This window comes from Pagrus pagrus, assembly GCF_965226575.1.
Source record: "Pagrus pagrus genome assembly, chromosome: 8".
NCBI lineage: Eukaryota > Metazoa > Chordata > Actinopteri > Spariformes > Sparidae > Pagrus > Pagrus pagrus.
The window spans coordinates 7519524-7541012 of NC_140192.1; the positions used below are offsets into that span (position 1 = coordinate 7519524).

Below are 21489 nucleotides of genomic sequence, written 5' to 3' on the forward strand. Positions count from 1 at the left end.
GCTGTTTCTGCTCCCAGTAGCTTTCCTCCACTTGGCCGCCCTGCTGTGCAGTGATCTTGACGATGTTGATTCTTTTGTTTTTCTGTTTTGTTGTTTGTTTGGGTTTTTTTCTTTTAAAGGAAAGATCAAAGACACAAAGAAAATTAAATGCAAAATGAAAGTGCTTATTTTGCATGCGTTCGCTAAACTTGATATTTCAAAACTTCTGCTCTTGTTTTGTTCATGTTTTCGGGTTTGTTCTACTTATAACAGAAAAGACAAATTTAGTTAATGGCAAGTGTGAGGTCACAGAACACCTGTTTCTTCTCAGATAGAGAAGGTTTCACAAAGACTCCTCTTCCTCCACTGTCTCAATCTCTTTACTTTTCAAGACAAAAGGGAAAAAAGTACAAAAGCTTACCATGGACCTGAGTCGTCATCTATATGTAAATCACGTCCCTGAATTCTAGAAAGACACAAACTTTGTCTTTGTGTATCAGATTTCAATCCGTCTTCAGCGGAAAATAGTTTCCAGCCCAGTCGCCAGAATTAAATGCTGGCATTTTTACATTTCTGAAAACCAAGGACACGTTCAAATTAGTAGATCTCATACATAATTTCAACATTTCTATACCTGTCATGTCACATTCACACGACACGTATATGAGATGACTCATTTGGGGAGATGAAAAGGAAGGTGCTGCTGTTACAGCTAGTGTGGCGGCTGCAAAGCCAGAGACCACTGTTGAAGGCTGTTTTAATAAGGGACCGTGGTGATTCAACATTTGTTATCATCAAACCACTGGATGTTTTTTTTTAGGTGAGACGTTGGACATTTTCCAGCAAGCTCTGGGCAACAAAAACAGGATATACAGCAGGGTAAAAAAGGAAAATATCATGTTTTGGCTTAGCACTAGCCAAAGTTCTTCTATATTACATTTGCTCCAAATGTAATACTAGTTTTTTCATCAAAAAGTATAAAATAAGCTTCATAATTCAAGTGAAAAGCTGAATCTTTGAAAAATGTCCATGAATTTCAGAGTATCCTATATATCAGAATCAGTATTTGATATTTCCCCCCTTTTGCTTTAATGACAGCATGCACTGGAACTGGCACGGACTCTACAAGTTTGACTCCACAAACCCGATGGCTCATGTTATCCCAGCATGCTGTGACTACACAAGCAGCTTCGTGGAACGCTGTCACATCCTGATGGGATCAGTCATCAGGTTTTGCACCAACTTGTGTAGTCCATGCCAGCTCGAGCTCATGCTGTCATTAAAGTAAAAGGGTACATACCAAATACTAAGAGATTCTGAAATTCATGGACGTTTTTGGAATGATTCAACTTTTCACTCAAACTGTTCAGGTGATGTAATCAAAGGACAAAACCTGGTAAGCCACAACATGATCTTAACTTAACCACACTATGAGCATCGTCGCTGTATGAAACTCAGAGTTGGACCTAAGATGTTGCAACGTAAACATATCCGTGGTGTGCAGAGATGTATGTTGCCAACATTTATTCGGGCGGTTTGGTTCAGTCTGTCACCGTCCAGTGTCGTGTTCGTCCAGCAGCACTTCGCAGTGCAACATCCACCTATAGCTTTGCTGCTCCAGTTCCCCTCCTCTGAACAACAAACACCGGTTGCACATGACACAGCTGACTGACTCCGATCCAATTCGCTCCCGAGCCTCCCCTGATAATCAGCTGCACCAATGTATTTTTAACCTTTTAACCAGAAGAGGAGTGAATTGTCGCCCATCTTTATTGAAATGCGCTTTTTATATAATGCGCCTGGGGGACGGCAACAATGCGCGTCAGATAAGCTGCTTCATGCAGAATAGATTGAGCTGGAATGTTATTGTCCTGTGGGAGGACTTTAGTTCACAGACAAGATTTTCAATAAAAGCGTGCAATACTTCAAAAAAAGAACACACACAAAAAAAAACATAAAAACATCTCATCACAACAAATGCTATTTTGATGATGTTTTTCAGAATACGATGAAAATTTGTAAGGCAATTAAATTCATCCTTGAAGTGCACAACACTTAGTTTAACACAGGGGAGCACTGCAACATAATTCTGTTTGCACTTTAGAAAATGGAATTGGAGGAATATTAAACCTGCTTCTTTTAATTGTTACTTCAATTTTATTTTCCGCTGGCTCGCAAATCCCAGTTAAACCAGTGACACCTAGTGACCTTCTTGGGATTGCGCTTCATACATTATTTTAAAGCTGAAGTCCTGGTCCGAACCAGCAGCCCAGCTCGAAGCTACTTTTGCAATATGTTCAGCTGAAACATTTTGATTGTTTTATTTCAGTAACTTGCAGAAATCTTTGCACTTTATGATAAACAGTGCTTCAGGTTGTGTAAGAGTACAGTAAACATAATTCATGTCATTAGTAGCTGTACAAGCTTTGTGTTGTCTTTATTGTGGACTGTGTAGGTCCCACTGTTGGCCCTAGGTTGCTGGGCAACAGGGCACACGCGGGGCAGACACTCAGCAAGTTGAAGAACCCTCCTCGGCGTTATGCACACATACATATCATCTGTGCGCGCGAGAGAGCTGATTGAGAAAACAAGCGCACGAGACCGCATGAAAAATAATTCAGACTTTTCGGAGGCAGGCAATTGTAACACAAGACTTTATTATGAAATATACAGTTGAACAAAGGGAAGATAAAAAGGAAACAGAGAGAAATAATAATTTTTCTGCCAGATCCTATTAAGGGTGGCATCTTAGTTTTGGCTCACTGATCCGTCTCGGATGATCCGTCTCTCCAACATCTGTCTCCAATTACTCCTCTCTTATGCTATCACATCTTTCATCGGCTTAACGGGGTCTGAGCAAAGATTTGCATACAGCGTGGCAATAGGCGATTAATTTCTTTCTTTTTTTTTTTTTTTTTTGGGCTCCTTCCTCCTGAAGAAACAAAGAGGACTAATGACAGCTGAGGATAATTAAACAACAGAGAAAACAGAGGAGAGGCAGTGAAGAAGTTGTCATATTGCGTCTCAGGGGATGGAGACAAGTGTTGCCACTAGAGCTAGCAGTCGGACAGAACGCCTCTTGAGGGATTGATGCCACCTGCGTGCCAGGCTTTCATCGACTGAGATCTGGCCTTCAGCGTCTTTTATGTATTTTGTTTCTCAGGGGACGGAAATGATTGATCATTGATCATCAGAGAGTGGCAAGTAAAGCAGTTCTGACTGTGGTGTGTCAGACAGAAGTACTGCACTTGTTCGCTAAATTACAATGTGTAAAGAAAGTATGATATACTAATGAGCAGCTGTGGCTCAGGAGGTAGAGCGGGTCGTCTAGTCTATTAATCGGAAGGTGGCTGGTTCAAATCCCCGGCTCCCCCAGCTGCATGTCAAAGTGTCCTTGAGCAAGACACTGAACCCCAAATTGCTCATGATGAGCAGTCGGCACCTTGCACAGACAGTAGACTGGAAAAGCGCTATAGAAATGCAAATCCATTTACCATTGAATGTAAGAGCTGGGATTGGTAAGTTTAGAGAAACCAGCAAGAACAAGCTACATTTTTGGTTGAATCCAACCAAAAAATCCCAGCCCCTCTCTTATGGCCTCAGTCCAAATACATGAAAGCACACTCCCTAGCCATACTGAGTGCCCCGTAGCTCTCGCTGTCCAGCTGGGAGACACGAGTGAACGGCAAAGCATACGGTCAACAAGCTGTCTTTGTCTGCTTAGTCTATTAAATACATGATTAAACATCTCTGTTAAATGACACAGTCATCCAAGCAAAATCTGAAAAAGGGTACCCAGAGTGGCACGCTGAACGAGTCTGTCCCTGCTGTTTTTGTAAGAGCATTTTATTTATTGATGTGATATTTTCCCATTTATCCCATTAGTATCACGGTTGCTGTTATCTCAAGGCTCCCACGACACACTCTCCTTATACATTTCAATAGAAACTGTCCTGAAACAACCTCTCTGACGTGTACTGATGCAGTGCGATGCATGGAGGGGGAGGCGCCGTCTCACTCTCCGGTGCCTGTGATTGATTTGCCTGCACCTAATCTTATCTTTATTCAGATCTTCACATATCTGCAGAAAGCCAGCTAACGCAGACTGGAGGGATTTTTTGGCTGGGGAACAGACTCTCATTGTGATGCTCCCTGATTTGTCAAATGAGGCCCAAACAGAAACGCAGCACAGAGCATGTAGGGAAAAAAAAGACAGAGAGGGAGCAAGCTAGGAGACGGAGCTAGTCGGCTTAAGGATAGACAAAACCATTTGCAGGTCTGCGAGGGCGTGGTTCATGTGTGTGTCTGTGTGTGTGCGTGAGAGAGAGAGACTATCAATCATGTTTAGAAATTGCGTAGAGGCCTAGATCTCCTGTGCTCGTCGCCTGAAATGAAAATAGTAGAAGTAGATGTGAGCTTGTCTCTGGGCTGTTGCTTTTTTCTCTCTGTGTGTCTGTCTGTCTCACATCAGCCTCTCTCTCATTTCTAAAAATCAAACAAGTCAAGGGAGAGTGATGCAAGAAAACATATGCAGAGGTATGCAGGGGGTGTAGTGTGTGAGGAGACAGTTTAAAGCTGAAAGAAAGTTTGTGCAGAGAGACAGATGAGAGAGATCTAACAGTAAAATATGACGGTTAATGATGTAATTTCTGAAGTGAAAACCATCTGCACATCTTAAAGTTTTCATACGTAATTTAAAAGCCCTAAGCTTCTACATAAAAAGCTAAATAACATCATAGTGGTGGTAGTAGTGGGGGGGATTCAACAGGCTGTCGACACAGTAATGTAATTTTGTTCAAATGTGTATATACGCTTACATTTTCCTGATGAGCTTCACTATGTGATGTTATTCCACTACAAAAATAACTCTCAAGGCTTGGTTACCCAAAAGTGGAACAGCAAAATTAATAATTGCGTATTTGGATCATATATGGATGGTAATCTACTGTTGCTATTAAGCCGCTCACACGCTAGCCATCAGGGGTGTGCTAGTGCTAGTAAGTCATAAGTGCTCCTGGAGTTTTGTTCTATGTTCTCCATACTTTGCTATTTACTTGGCATTTGTCCATGAAAAAAAAAATGTAAATGAAGACAGCAAAAAGTTATTCCAGCTAACACGCTCGCTAACTGATTAGCAGAGCCACGTTCAGAGACGCACGTCAAAGACCATAACTAGAATTAATTTGTTGGTACGCCTCGGAAAAAAAAAATGTCTTAACTATTCCGATCTCCAGTCAGGATTAAAGCGGATTTCCCTCTGTTTAAAGCTTAATAATTTCCTGGGAGATTAAGAGAGTAATAAATATGGATTATGTTGTCGGCTGTAAGGATAAGGATGTGCAGCCACCACAAATCCATGTGGAGAACATAATGCTCAATAACGAAATAATGCATGAATAAAAACTGAAAGTGTATGTAGATGAAGGCGATAAGTCTTCATCCAAAGTTTTTTTTGTGTTTTGCAGCCACTTCATCAGCGTATTCCCACTGGAAAGACCAAAGCAGAACCTCCCATGTGTAAAACGTTCCATATTCATTGCTCCGAGGCTAAATACTGAACATTTAGGAAACTGACTTCACACCAGGGGACGATTTGTTATGTGCCACTTTAAAAGTGTTTGTAATTTAAGATGTAATTTATGGATGAGGAAAAAGACGTGGAAACTTAGAGCGAGATGAAGAATCTACTATTCCTTTTGCAAGTTGGGTGCCCTTGAAGGGATCTTTCTGAGAGAGTGGAGGAGAGAGAAAAAAAGACAGAGAAGAGAGAGCGGACCCCGAAGTAGTTTGGCCGTTTTGAAGTTTCAGCGTGGCTAGACTCTGAAGCAGCACTGTTTGAACTATGGATGAGATAGACGGACCTCTTGAAACCTGCCCAGACACTCATTGGGTTGGTTCTGTCATATGATTGAAAAGCATCACGTAGAGAGAGTTTTATAAGCCGAGATGAGTTCACTTCGAGGAGGATGAGGATGTGTAGGCTTTATCCAGTTAAGAAGTTCTCAAAGTTCAGCCTTCACCTTTTATTTATTCACACAGTTTTGTTTCAGCTGGCTGATAAAGAAGGAAGTGGACTGACCTCATTTTGAGGGATTTTTTTTTTTTCTGTTAGTCAGACTTCACCAAAAAAAACCCCTGTTGATCCAAAGTTACTGCTGATAAAAGTTGTGAAGAATCCCTGAAAATAGTGAAGTCTTGTTTTAAATGAAACTTCTGGAATTAGGTCATTTTATTTCACAGTTTTTCACTTTATCTTTTTAAATATTTGAAATATTTCGCCTCGATCGAACCATATCATATCTGATTATGTTCACAGGTACATTTACATTGGCTTATATGTTCTTACTTTTTAATTTTTTAGTTGTGTTTTGGCAACTCAATGTATCAACATTCTCAACTGAATACTACTGTAATGCTGCTTTATGACCGACATGAGCAAACAAGACCATCAGCGAGAAGACTGGCTATTTCTGAATGTTGCCACTCAAAAAAAATCTAAACTATTTTTCACGGCGGAGGGCTGATGATGATGTGAGGAGTCTCACAGCCTGAGATACAAAGCTGCTCTGTAGTCTGGCGGTACGGCAGCGGTCTGCGTATATTAATGACATTAATTGACATATGAGATAATGTTGATAACTTAAGATCAACACAATGACTGTTACTGTGCAACTAAATATATTTGCTGAAGGATTACATGTGAAACCCAGGTGTGTAAACAGCACTACAACTAAATTTAGTTTAGTTCCTCTGTTTAAAGAAGAGACAGTAATGCCTATCTGACAGGACTGCTTTGTCTCCACAGGGCCACACAATCAAAAAAAATTTAATTTTGAGTTAGACTTGTAAATACTTGGTTAAGGTCAGGAAAGATGTAGCAAGTACTTGGTTGGATATTGAAAATAAATATCTGCTGATGCGAAGCAGGATAATATTAATGACACAGGAGACAGGGTTTTGGTGAGCAGCTTATTTCATCGGCTAAGACTCATGTAGATGTTCAAATGTTTTAATTTTTTTCCCAGGACTTTGAAATTACCACTCATTTAATCTAGACTAATTAATCTGGCATCCTCTCCTTCCCAAAATGATCTCTTGCTTAGAACATTAACTTGATCAGCTCTTCTTTTCATAATGTCAGAACTGTTTGTTTGTTTGTGTTTCAGTGCTACACTCATTTCCATATCATTTAATCATCCAAGTATATTTTTTCTTCTTCTTTTCAGTTATTCTAAAACATTTCCACATTGTGACTGTAATTAATTCAAATGATGTTATGTTAACATGTTAACATTCGAGTCACAACCCAGTCTGTGTCTTGCTTGAATATTTACAGCTAGTAATAGAAGAAAATGATGAATAATTGGTTTCTCTTAACTATTCCCTATTTCCTGTTTTCTGCTCCTTTTGCCTGGCAAAAAAGAACACAAATCAGAGCTGCACTGAAAATAGCACAGGCTTGTGCTTCAGTGGTGTTATGGTTTCATTAAATGAGCTCCGCCATCACAAAAAAACCCTTTAAAACTGATAAACAAGACACGTAGAACATAAACAATGAAGGAGCAACAGAATTAGGTTTATTTTGGGAATTAAACAGCGATGTGAGTGACAGGAAACGGAGGGAGGAGGAGAAAGAGATGCCAAGACGGCTTTAATTCAGTGATTATGGATCTCAACAGGTTGTCCATGTCACATTCATGAGGGACGAAAACAAGAACCAATGCAATGATTAGGATTCAGCGGTGGATGTTTGATAGCGTGTGGCTGAGGCGTGCTAATGCGCTTCAGTCGGTGTTTGCATATGATTTCGTGTGTGTGTTTGTGTGTGTGTGAGACTGTGATTGTTGCCAAAGTGTCTGTCGGTGTGTCTGAGGAAAACAGCTTCTGATAATTAACTTGGCTCAACTAGAGTCACAGCTCTGGACACAGAAAAAAAAAAAGTAGAGCGTGTAGCGAGTACAGTGTTGGTGAGTTGTGTGAGGACATACTTGAGATGCGGCAGTTAGTGCCGAGCGAGTGAGGTAAGCGTCGCATGCATATACATACTGCTTGTGCGTGATAACCTAATCTCAAAGCACAGGCGTTTTCAAGCAGGTGAAGACCTCGAACTGCACTCACTTTGTGAAGAGTTCACTTGAGAAACGGCAGGCAAATATAACCACAGTTATTACTGGCATGACTTAAAGACTTGATGGCAGCGCTCAAATGCACCTGCGTAATGGAAGTGCAGGAAAAGTTCTCCGGATGCTATCTAATGATAATGCGCAATGGAGTGCAACAATTTATCTCTTGTCCCCCATTTGTATGGTGATGTGAGGTCTTATGAAACTGTGAAACGCCGCTTAAAAGGTTTTGTTTAGCACCGAAAATACCTTATCAACACAGCCCACTGGTGAGCTGTATTCATGAAGAGTCTTTTTGGATTTTGTTGATGGAGGCTTTTGTTTGAGGGGCTGAGCGCAGAACATTACAGCGAGAGAGAGGCTGTTCTATCCTATTGTTGGACATCCCCTCCTCTGAGAAAGAGTTACCCTTTTTAGATTTGATCAACGCACCCAGAGGCAATAGCCGGCTATTGAGCAGCGGGGAGAAAAAAAAGACAGTTGTTTGAAAATCATTCATCTCAGCTGAGACAAAAGTTTTCAAGCGAGGTTTTTCTTTTGTGGGTTGACCTTAAGTAAACTCAGAGCAGGAGCTGATAATATTGTCTCTACAGCAGCCTACAAAGAAGCTTTTGTAATGTAATATACACAAATTACAATATGCCAAGTGGAATTTAAAGGGGTAGTGTACATTAATCAACACTCAAACAAATGTAAATGCACCCGTGTTGGCTTGATGGCTGATTTTATCAGCAGCCCCTTGTGTCTGATGTTAAAGGCAATCCTAGGCTAAATAAGGATAATACAACAACACCATGATCAAAAAAATATAATGCTAATACAGTTAAATAACATGATTATAGATTATTATCAGGAGAAAACCTGCAGATGAGATTTTGAGTGCGGTGTTGATCTGTGACGATCAGACCACTTGTCCTTTTTCGACCACCGACCTCTAATGACCCAGGAAATCTCTTATAAGACCAAAATCACCAATTTATTATCGGCCCTCTGCTGATGTGATACCTGGCAGTGCCAATGAAATGATAGCAAAAATTCTCCAGCCTCCTCCTGTTCTCCTACAGCTTTGTTTACCTCCGTCTTTTCATACTGTACCGGCGGAAAACTCCCCGGAGTGCTTGCAAAGTCTTGTGGTTTCCCCCTGCAGTCACTATTTTTACATGTTCAGGAGTAACCTGGTTATGTATAGAGGCATATTGGTGCATGAATATTTCGCCTCGCTTTAATGCCGCTCAGGTTATACTGTGATCCAATATTTAATCTGCATCGCTGTAAACTATAAACTCATTGCCCTTCTAACCTCTGGCAAGCTGCTCTCATCTGGAAAATGTTAAGATTCGATTTAAATTCTTCAGACAAATGTAATTTGTTGGCTGTATTTGATTTTCAAAATATAGTATTCCATTGGCATATTTCATAAATATTTATTTATTTAACTAGTCTCTTTTTGTGTTTTTCACTCGGCTGCGATGAAAATGAGCTCCTGCCTCCGTGACTATATCAAAATGTCCATGCACCCGAATCCCGCATGTGTTATTACTATTTTAATTTTGAATTGTATTTTAAGAGGCCATATACAAAGTACTAGGAGTTAGCCAGAACAAGGAACTTTACGTGTGTGGTGTATGCATTGTTTTGCTTTTGTTTACCGTCACGCTGTTGCACCAGAGGTGTACAGGAATATTATTTCAAGCGGAAACACGGAGTCTATCTCAGGGTCGCAAAGGTGCTTGTAAATCCTTTAACCTGGATAACACCTTAATTGGAGTAAGGCCGATTGCCCGCTTGTGCTACGCATGCAAATGTGAAACATAAAAGCCTGCCTTGCCTAGATAATCCCGCTGAGTCCTCACCCAACCGGAGAGCTCATCCATCTTGTTTTGCCATTGACCTTACATTTCCTATAGCGACAGACGGAAGGTGGAGCTTCAGTCTCTCTCTGCTCTCCTCCACACTGTTCCCTTTTCACTGTTCGGATGTAGACAGGCTGCAGACCTCAGGGATATGAGCTGTGAGTGTCAGACGCTTGGAAAGGAGAAGCATTGTTGATAAGTTGGAAAAGAGAGAAAAGAAATGCGCTAGTACATTTAACAATCTTTGAGGCATGCTCAGACTGCTCAGCCCAATAACAGTGTTTTTCAGCTCCAAAGTTCTCATCGGTTGGAAACGTTGCAAACTTAAACAGGGAGCTGCTTAAACATTCACAATCACGTTTACAATCAGACGTAGCACGGCAACAGGGGCGAGCCGACCTTCAACACATCACTTTTATGGTACCTGATTATGATTTTGTCTGAAGTAATTAATCAAACCTGAGCCAATAATAAGAACTGATGCTTTCCGTCAGCGTTCTTGTTCTGGTACATAAAATCAAGCGCTCCCTCTTACCAGATACATCGCCTCTGTTTATGTAACAAGGTTGCAGCTGCAGGCGAGGGCATTTCCATTCACAGACCCCAGCGTCATTTTCATTGTGGGAATTATTCCTTGTTATGTCGTTTAATTCTATGTTTATGGAGTCCAGTTTAATTTCATTAAAGTTATGGGGTGGCACACTGCGCTTGAAGAAGACTTGTGACACAAACACCAGCACATCTGAACCCACCTTCACAAATTAAGTGGCCTCATGTGAGGTCCCAAACCCACAGCTGATAAACTATGTAATAGAAACTAATATAGGATTACAGAACCCCATGATAGAAGATAATAGTGAAGAGCTTTACATCCTGTGCAGTCCAAAACAACTGACGCCTGTCTAGCTCAGTCTTTCTCATAATCTCTTGTACCCCTTAGTATTTTAGGCCAGTGCTGTTTATTATAATGTGCAGTACTCTCTCCTTCTCATAAATAATCAATCAAGTCCAAGTTTTTTTTTTCTATTCTGCTTCTTCTAAAATGGCTCCAAGTAAACACATTAACACATCCAGTCTGTCCTTGCCTCTGAAAGTCATCAGCACGAAGGACATTTAATTTTCTGGCATGTTTTTGTGTTCTTTCACCAAATGTAAGTAAACATCAAGCCTAAACACCAAAATGCCAAGGACAGGGCCAGAAGTTACTGCTCTTTATCACTTTTTAACAACTAAATTTATGTTGTTGGTGTTTTTCTTGTTTTTGTTTGATGCTGTCAAAGGTCTTTTGTAAACACAACAGTAAAATTGGCCTTTGATTTAGTACAACCCTGAAAAGTTGGGACGTTGTGTTAAGTCTAAAAGAAAAACAGATTGCAATCAGTTGCAAACAAAATGTGTTGACAGCAGCCCTCTGGTTCCTGCACAGAGCGTACGTTTTACACACACCTACACTTTGCCCACACATGCCCTTAAAAAACATGCCCATAAACATGTAAAACATATCCAACATGTACCCACGGTAAAGAGGAGCCACAAGCCATCTCCCTAGAGGGAATGTGAAGCGGTAAAGTTGCTGCAGCAGCTGGTGCAACACTACATTTTAAGGCTAACAATGCAGTGTTGACCATCGTTGTGAAATATCTTTGTTCTGAGTTGAGTTAGTCCTCATAGGCCACCTCCACAGTGTCTGAATGTACTGTAACCATTATTCAGCTCATCTACAAAGACACATGAGTGGAGGAGGAGAAGCTTTATAAACATTTCTTCATTTATAAAAGATGAGCTAAGCTATATTTAGAACTATTCTTAACCATGGCCAAAAAATGCATTATAAAGAAATGGAGGTCTGATCTCCCATTGCCGGTTGGATTGTGGGTCTCAGAAGTGAACAGTTGTATATTTTTGGAAAAGATAACACACACACTAAGGAACAAAATCAATTTTTTCTACAAAATATGGCAAGCTTGTATTAACTACATGGATGAATGATTGTCAGCATGGTCCCATACTAGTGTTCTCGTAGTTATTCTTAGTAGTTACATTTTTATTCTAACTGTTACGTCATAAATTATTTTATCATCTGTTAATTATTATTGAGACGACTTATGTACAAGGAGCATTATTGTAATGTCAGTGCGTGGCTGTATGTTTTGTTTTTCTATTTAGAGAAAATATAAATATATATTCTTAACCATACCTCTCATTCCCCTGTTCTTACAGATGTGATAACCTAGACACTGAATCAAAGACCTTGATATACTGTTATTGTATATATTATGTAATGCAAACAGCTAAATATAGTCAAGGGGAGGGTACAGAAACAGGCGCTGTATGTAGATATTTCATCAAGGGAAGAGCAGTGAAATGCACAAGGAACAGATGCATATAAAATAGTCTTGCATGTAAAAGTCTGTGGAACACTGTTTCGACAAACTGTTGCTCTACATCGGGCAGTGTAATATCGTGTCAACACAGAGATATAGGTCAATATGTAATGATATATACCTCCACTTATGTTTGCTTGCAAACTTAAATGACATAATTTTTAAATAGATCGAGGATCTCTCGGAGAATCAGCTCAATAAATCCACCGAATTATGGCCCGAGGTGAAGATGCACCTTTTCTGAACATTGTTAACTCTGTGTAAATGTCTCTCTTTATTCCAGGTGAAATACGGCCGTTTTGGTTTCGTGTGGGATGCAGCAGTGCTGGAGTACGTTGCTAATAATGATGAGGACTGCTCGTTCTACACCGTCAGCAGCAACGCACCAGACCGTGGATACGGCATCGCCATGCAGCACGGCAGCCCCTACAGGGACATTTTCTCCCAGAGGTAGGAGTCATAACAGTAGACAGCATTCAGCAGCATCTCTGACTGAGTTTTATTTGTTATTTTAAGGAAACGTTTTAGATGCACATCGATGGAAATGCCACTTTTGTTCCATGTTGTTCATCTCAGTCATGTTGTCGTCAGTGTGAGGTTGAGAAATATCCCCTACTTTGAGAAGACTTTTGTAGAAAATGCATAACTTTAGGAGAGGTTGTGAAAATTTTTACTGCTCCGAATTCATTTCAACCAAATAAAAAAGGGCCACTGCCATAAACTTTACCCCTCTACTTGTTTGAGAACTCTCCTCTGTAGGTCAGAAGTACATAGCAGATTAAACTGCACATCTATCTTGCAGAGAAAATAGGCTTATGGCATTTTCACAATTTTTGTGCAGCGCGGTGGTTTAACCTCCGCACAAACCACTGGTTCGCACTGAGGTTAGGCAAGTCTGACAACACCGCCTCACATATAAGTCAAAAGCAGACAGTGAAGATGTATCCCAACTGATGGCAGCTGTTTATGTTGTTGCTGGAGCACACGGAGTGGGAGGGTTGGGGGTGAGGGGTGGGGGGTGATGTTTGTTCAAAGCATCTCATGGATCAGGAAAAGGAACTGAAGTCATTCATTCATTCACTATTTATGTGGTCCCTTATGACTATTAGGAAGCTTGGTAACCACACAAAGGTCGCTCACTCATCTCCTGTCAGCTGCTGAGCTGCTGTCTGCGCCCTGCTCTACAATGCTGAGTGTCCTTGTTTGTTTGTTTGTTTGCATTCATTTTTAATGTGATGCCGTGAGATATAAACCACATCACCAGACTGCAGGTTCGGTCGTATGAGGTGAAGGCCACATAAGGGTTGCTTGAATACCAGCCGAGTCACATGTTGGCTTTATTTGTGAGCAGGCATGAGATCGTTTCAAGAGGAGGGAAAAAACAAAATGTCTAATGCCTTCATTAAGCTGTCATAATTTATTTTATGTAAAATAGTGTGTCAGTGTGTGTGGTAAGAGATGGAAACACATTTTATGTGCACGGGCCAAAATGTGTGAGCTTTACAGAGCGTGTGAGTGACTAGGCCTGTCTGTTTACAGCGCCATATCCGGTGGAGCGTTGCGCTTCAGAATATTGCCTATCATGGCTGTTATTAAAATAAACAGGTTATTAATTGACAGGCCATGTTTCCAATCCCCTCCCATTATTTCGGGGGGCAATGTCACACTCCTGGGAAGACAGTTTTAAACAGTTTACTCACACTGGTCCCTATGGTTCAAACAAAAGCAGACACAGAAATTATCAGGAGAAAGAAATAATCACAGGAGGTATAATTGTTTTGTTTTCCTTTGCTGTGATTTTTTAGATTTTTCATCCTGACATGCGTTATTATGCAGATTAATGAAGCACGGAGAGGAGTTTTAATAGGAACTGTATTAGCAGTCCATGCTCTGATAGCACACGAAAAATATTTCACTCTGCTTCATTTTCTTTGCTGGCCTGGTCATAATAAGTCTGGGGACTTGGTGATTATAATTGGACTTGTGTTGACCGGTGCAACTCCATCTCTTCAAAATGAAACGGTAATTTATTTGGTTATATGGTGTTTTTCCTCACACTAACTAGACCAACCACAACTGCACTTGAGCAGAACATGATCAACAATAATACTAGCGAATAAATTGTCGATTTCATCGACATTTAGACTGGATTCTGATTTTGTTGAGCACGACTAGTCGACTACTGCACGACTAGTCGACGACTGCTTCTACGGATAAGAGAGGATTTTTGTTTTAATTTTGATAGTCGCAGAAAAGGTTGGGGGGTCTGAATTATTAAGCAGCCAATCTGTCCACAGCAACATTCCCAGAATGCTGTGACGGCACCTTTCCAAAGTACTGAGGGGAAATGTTGTGCAACTGGAAGTGTTATTAAGTCTACCAGGCTGCAGTATCTACAGAAATGAGATGGGCATTCTCATCAGTGGATTGCTGTGTGGATCCCATTCACCAAAAGTGGATTTCTAAAGCAGTAACGCACATTGTGGGGTGGACGGGGAAAAAGCCAGCCAAAAACCACTAGGGGTAATGGGAGGCATTATGTAAGTAGCTAACATCTGCTTCGCTGGCCTAACCCTTCTCAGATGCTAGTACAGGCACATGTGTCAAACACCACCAGTTATAAAAATAGTGACTTGAGCTCCTGTATGACTCTATTCTGTCAGGAAGTTCTTAAGTCTTTTAAAAATTGATTTTTCTTGTCTTGACATGACACGGCAGAAGAAAAATATTGATAACAGCCTCAGGCTTTTTTTGTCTTTGGTTTTAGAAGAACATGTTCAAGTGTATATCAGCATTTGTGCAAGGCTTTTGTTTCTGTCCATCACAGACACACAGAAACACAACATTTATTCAGATGATTTGCTTTCCATGGGTTTGGATTCCTCCAGCCTGTCCTCACCAGAAAAACTGCTGAATAGATCGTATGTGCAAGCAGCTTTTCACGACCCATTTTTATGTTTATTGTTGAGGAATTAACTGATGTCAACTGTCACATAACTAATGTACTTATTTTAACCCAAAACATGATCTTTCTATTGACCTATCCAAGTAGTTTTGGTGCCTAAACCTAAGTGGCTACTACAAAGGTCCAGTATGTCCAGTATGTTGTATATCGCTGGTACTCTCTAAAGGTAATAATTCGGAAAAGTGTTAATGATGACAGATGACATAAGATAATAAAGACGTGACAGAAACTCTTTGGCACTGAGACTCTACAGGGAAATTTTGTAATCAAGGTCCATCTGCCCTTAGCAGCAGCCAAAGGAGTCCAGACACTGGTGGTGGTGGCGGCTGATGACTCTGCTGAGACCGAAAGGCTGATGAGGCTGTAGAAAGATTAGGCTGATGAATCTGCGATGATAGGGCGGTGATGGGGAAGTGGAGGGTGTGCAGGATGGCAGCATGACCCAATTTAAGGCAGGAAGAGAAACATTTAAAGATGGAAGGCTGAAGAACAGAGAGCAGCTGATGTCTTACTTAACAGCCCTAGACGATGACAGCAAGGACATGACGATGTGAGAAATAAACTACAGTCTAAGCATGTAAAAGAATGGCCTTCCTGACCTTTGCAAGAACTCTACCTGTCATTTTGTGAGTCATTGGCAATCAACCCGTCTTATTACTGTTTTTTAGAGCTTTGTGGCAGAATTCAGACTAAACGTACTTAGAGAGGTGTCCCACAAGGATCAATATTGGGTCTCCACGTGTTTACTCTCTCTATTTATAATGGTAATTTTCCAGCTGGCATTTACGCTGATGATGCCATCTTGTATTGCACCAACTCCATCGTACATCAAGGCTTCCCCATGCTTGTTTTAAAGTCCAAATCAACAAAACATTTGCATATCACACCTGTTGATTCACCCATTCCTACCCATGCCCTCAGTGGTAATCTAGTTGATATAGTACATCATTGTAAGGCAACAGGAAGTTGTTGCAATATCAGATTGTGCCACAATAACTCATGTGGAAATCATTGCTCATAAATGACACAGAAAACAAACACAATCCATTTATGCTGCGTAATGGGTTATGTGCACCTTACTATCATAATTTCTTCAAATTCAGTTTGAAGTTAGAGGCAACTGTTCCTCTGAGAGACTTTAAAGATTTACTTGATGATATGTTTTTGATTGTTTTAATCAGTGTTTTAATTAATTTAGTTTTAAGTCGCTTTTGCAAAAGCGATCTCAATCTCAATTAATTTTCATTACTTGATAATAAAAAGAAAAGAAAGACAAGACTTAGATTTAGGCTGTAATACTATAAAGAGAACACAAGCATGTGAGATCATACATTGATGTGGCAGCGATTGATAAAGATCTAAATACTGATGGTGTGGTGTAATTGGAGAGGGAATCTGCAACTTCAGAAGAGTACTATGTATTATGTGTGTGTGTGTGTGTGTGTGAGTGAGTGAGTGAGTGTGTGCATTCTGCATACTTAAGGAGTGTTTACTATCCGCAGGTCCCTTGAGGTGATGTGAGAGATGAAAAATAATTTATTTGCTTTGACACTTTGAAGAGAAAGCGAGAAGGGCAGTATCTGTAGAAAGAGACAGACTGCTACAAATTCATCCCTTTTTTTACCACTTTGTTTGTTATGAAGAAGCCATCGCCAGAGCACAAGTGCAGCACCACTGTCTGTCCGTGTGTCTGTATGTGTGTGTGCAGATCTGAGTGTATTTGTCGGCTCTGTCGAACAAATAATGTGCGGCTGTGTATGCGCTTGCATGTGTGTGGGTGCTGCCGTGCTGTGATTGATGGAGACAGCCTGCAGATTTACCAGAGTCAGAAAACAGTAGCGTAAAGGGCCAGTTCGCTAATTTAAACTGACAGCTACTGACAAGTTGTTTTGAAGTGCTGAAGGGGTAAGATTGTGGAGAAAAAAAATAAGCCCTCTCTCCCAGGCATATATTATTTTTGTCTGTTTGAGTCTGCAAGCATTGATGTGAAAATTTTCAAATAGAAGATTTAATCCATAGCAGATGGACATCTTGAGGGTGCTGCAGTCTAAGAAGATAAGCTGCGGGCCAGACATTTTATTGTGCATACTGAACACGATTACGTTTTACATCTCGATTGCAAGATAGATGAGGTGCCTCTTTGTTAGCGATTATGGTCAGGGCTGCAGAATTTAAAGTGTGCAGTGTAGTGAGTGCAACAAATTCAATGGAAGTAGATGATAAATGTCAGTAGAAATAAACAGTTCAGAGGAAATGAATTATATGCTCATTAGTATGATTACACAGAGCAGTGTCATTTAAATAATAATTCCACTCTTCAGTTTAGGCACACATTTGGTCAACAAAGAGAGCCACGTTTTTACATAAGAATTTGATGTTGGTCACAAAACTTGTTACGTAAACTTCAACAACAAAGATCCATTCATTTTGTTGTTTTATTGCCTGGCTGCAGGCAAATGTGGCCTTAGGGCCGATAGTTGAGTCTTCTAAAATAGAGCCGTGGTAACGCTGTATTTCTTTGGGGACCGCGGCAGTGCGTGCTGTATGGTACGCTTGGGGGCCCAAATGAAGCATAAAAGAGCGACAAATCACTGCAGCAATCACAGACAAATGACACCTCAAAGACAATGGGTTAGATTGCTGTGGTGAGCGCGCACCACAGGCTGGCTTCATTCAGGAGAAATGACATTAGCTTGTTAGTTTTGCCGCTTGTCATTTCGTGACCTGAGTTGTGTGAAAGTAACCACATTAAATAATCCATCAGCTCTGATTTCCCTGGCAAATGAGCTATGATTTTGGACAGCTGAGAGGGATTTGGACTTTTAAGAGCCCGAGTGGTTTGTTTATTTCTTATCTTGGAATCAGACGCATATTCCTCCACATATAGGATGGTGTTTTGACATTGACATTATTTTTCTCTCCCTCCATCCAGATCGCTGGCGCAGACTTTTTGCATTTATATCAGTCTTGAATCAAAGCATCCTTTCTTCATTGTTCCCTCTACAGCCTTGTTGCTCTTTTGTGCGTTTATCTCATATCCTGTCCAAATGAAAAATTCAAGTCGAACCATGGTAAGCAATGTGTTTCCGATCTAAAAGTAGTCCTGTCATAAAAACATTTTTTTAAGTGATACTAAAGTCCCTGTGAATAAAAAGAAAACTGTATACGACTCGTTGTTTGTGGTGGTTTCAGTATTGATTTCAGTGACGCTCGTGACAATAAAATTGTCAGCAATAGTTTAAAAAAACTGTTGATGAAGTTGAGCTGTGAAAGTTTGGTTATTGCGAACCTTGAAGTGAAATTTAATGAATCGTGTAGTGGAGTTTGCCGTCGGAAATGTATACGATAGAGATAAACTAAACGGCATCACTGAAGGACACATATAAACGGCTTTTAAAGCTGCACATGTAAATCTTACATTTTAGTCCCAGCAGAAGGGTTGTAAACAGAGGAGCGCTGGGGATAATAGCTCTCAGTCACTGGATGTTTTTAAAACAATCACTTGATCACATTGGTGTTACTGCAGGTGAAATTGCCTGGAGCTGTATATTAAATGTAATGATCTGACAGAAACGTTTCTCTTATTGTCCTTGTAATCAGCCAATACAAAAACTAATTAAACCTAAAAAAATCAGGTCATCTCTTCATAAGAAGCTTTGCTTATTACCTGACAGCTCAATTGATATGAAAATGATATAAGAAGCTGTTTTAAGCAAAACTTTCAACATTCTGTGATTCTGACATGTTTCTGCTTCCCTTTCCTTATATATGTTTTATAACACTATTAATTATAAACTGTCACCTTGTGGTCAGGGTAATCTTCATGAGCATTTTAAGTTGATCAGTAAATTAATTAGCAGATGAAATGATAATGAAAATATGTGTTGATTAGATTTACCCAGTGTTGATTAAAAAAGATGCCGGCTACTCTTTGTGTGATAAATGAGACTTTGTGTCTGTTATTTATTTTAGTTATAGATTTGTGACTTTTGCTTTTAAAGTTTGCACTTCATCACATTTGCCCGTCGATACAAGAGCAGAGCAGCACTCTCAATAGTGGAGCTTGATAGTAAACAGTTTGTATAACACCTTTGTGAATGTTACTGCAGTGAAGTTTACCACCCAAACAAAAGTTGCCCAGAGCAGCTTTTGTTTGCTTGCATAGTGGTTTATTATACCCTATTCTCTATTGAAAGAATAACTCAGGTTTTGAACATCAGGTAGTGAAAACACTTTTTGCTGAAAACAGTCTGGCTTGGTTTCTAATCCTTGATGAGAAAACTGACTTTATCCTCACTATCCTCACCTTGCTGTTCTGGTTTTGAGGGCCCCCGAGGAACATGTTACCTTGAGCATTGGCATTTTTTAAGTTTCTTTTCCCCTTTCCTTCTCTCTCGCTCCCTCTTTCTCGCTCTCTTTACTATTATATAATTCATCATATTGACCATTTCCATGTCATAATCCAGATTTCCATTTTTATCTCATGGGAAGTAAAGAAATGACCAGAACAAGAGCAGAGTGGGGAAAGAGATATATTGCGCACAACACAAGTAAAAAATCACAGCAATTCATCTGCATTCAATCAACTCAATTCAAACAAGTTCTCAGAATTCATATTTAAAACAACTGAGATTCATTTTATTTTGAAAAGGCTAGGCTATTATTTTTAAGGCTCTTTGTAGTGCCATTAAACCATGAACTACATGCATAATCAAAATAAGGCTCCTGCTGAACAAGCCAAAAGCTAAAAAGCAACTCATTTTATTCACCATCTCTCCCTCTCCATCATACATACACACTCATTCAACACAGTGAGCTCAAGTTAAGCTGGAGGCTCTGAAGCCTTCAATTTCCAATCCATGGAAATCACTATCCATGGGGGAAAATAATGCATTTTTTTTCCGAGGGTGTTGAGCAAAGAAAGACGGATCGTGCGCGCGTGTGTGTGTGTGTGTGTGTGTGTGTGGGTACATATGCATTCACGTGTGTGTATTAGTGTTTCTACAACAGTGACATTGTTCCAGATGACAAAAAATTGATTTAATGTCAAGTGTCAATCTATTGTTGCTCTCCTCTCTCCGTCTTTGTCTGAGCTTTCTCGCTCCCGAGCTGTCACTCTTCTACCGATCTATCACAGTAAAATTCCAGCCCACACACTTACTGCATTCATTAAATCTTTATTAATCACAATTAATGACGGGGATGTGTCTCTCTCTCTCTCGGTTTCTCTTCCTTTGTCTCTCCCTCGCTCTCTCGATGTGTTAATGATGGTTAATGACTGTTTGACTTCTGTGCGTTGTTTATCATAGTTCAGCTTGATAATCTGTTCCAGTTCACCCACACACTGCGGCTTAATGACGCTTAATTGAAAACTTTGTTGACAAAGTGTATGACATTGAACCCTGAGAGCGCTAATTGGAATAATTAGGCTTTGCAAACTTTACTTGAGGGACCAAAGACTCATGGGTAAATGACCTCCCCTAACCCATCCCTTGAGCTTTAATATATGAAGACACGGATAATTGAAAGGGCAAGATGGTGGCTCGGCGATTAGCACTGCGTGCCTCACAGTAGTAAGGTATCACGGTGGCACACTGACCATGCTTGTTTCCCTGTGGATATTGGCCACACCTTCGGTTAAAACCGTGTGTCCATCACACAATTTTAGAAATGCAGGAATCCACGGAAGTACAGGGAGTCGACGAAGTAGACTTCATGACTTCCCTGTCAAGACTATACGCTTGATTCCCTGAGCGTGCAGATATTCGGCAGGAGTGGATCACTGGTTTCACTAGTTTCCTGTTCTTACTGGAGTATTGTCACACAAGATAAAACTCTTTACCCCAGAAAAGCATTATGCAACACAATCCACTGCTTGGGTTTGCCTTTTCACCTGGCGTCACGCTGATAGCATGGAATAAGAGTTTGCCATACTTCTGTGTGTGCACGTATTTGTCTGGTAAAGAAAAATAATGCACTAATGTCAGGCGGGATGTGTGTTTTATCAGCAGGAAGTGGGGTTGAGTTCGACAGCTTGTGCATTGTTTGTAGTTTGCATTCTTTGTGATGTAATGGGGTAAAGAGTCATAATTTATTACCATGCATCATCATGCTGATGTTGACCTGTCACAGCTCTCAAACCCTGAAGTCAGTGTTGCAGATCATGCACTGAAAAAATTGGGATG

At 40.3% G+C, this 21489-nt stretch overlaps 1 protein-coding gene across 3 annotated transcripts in view; it reads left to right on the forward strand.

Moving 5' to 3' along the window:
• Window positions 1-21489, forward strand: part of grid2 (glutamate receptor, ionotropic, delta 2) — a 476444-nt gene that overhangs the window by 431920 nt on the left and 23035 nt on the right. For all 3 annotated transcript variants that reach the window (XM_084359835.1, XM_084359836.1, XM_084359834.1), the window contains exon 14: window positions 12623-12789. In XM_084359835.1, the coding sequence (XP_084215961.1) occupies window positions 12623-12789 (167 nt within the window). The remainder of the gene's footprint in view (window positions 1-12622; window positions 12790-21489) is intronic.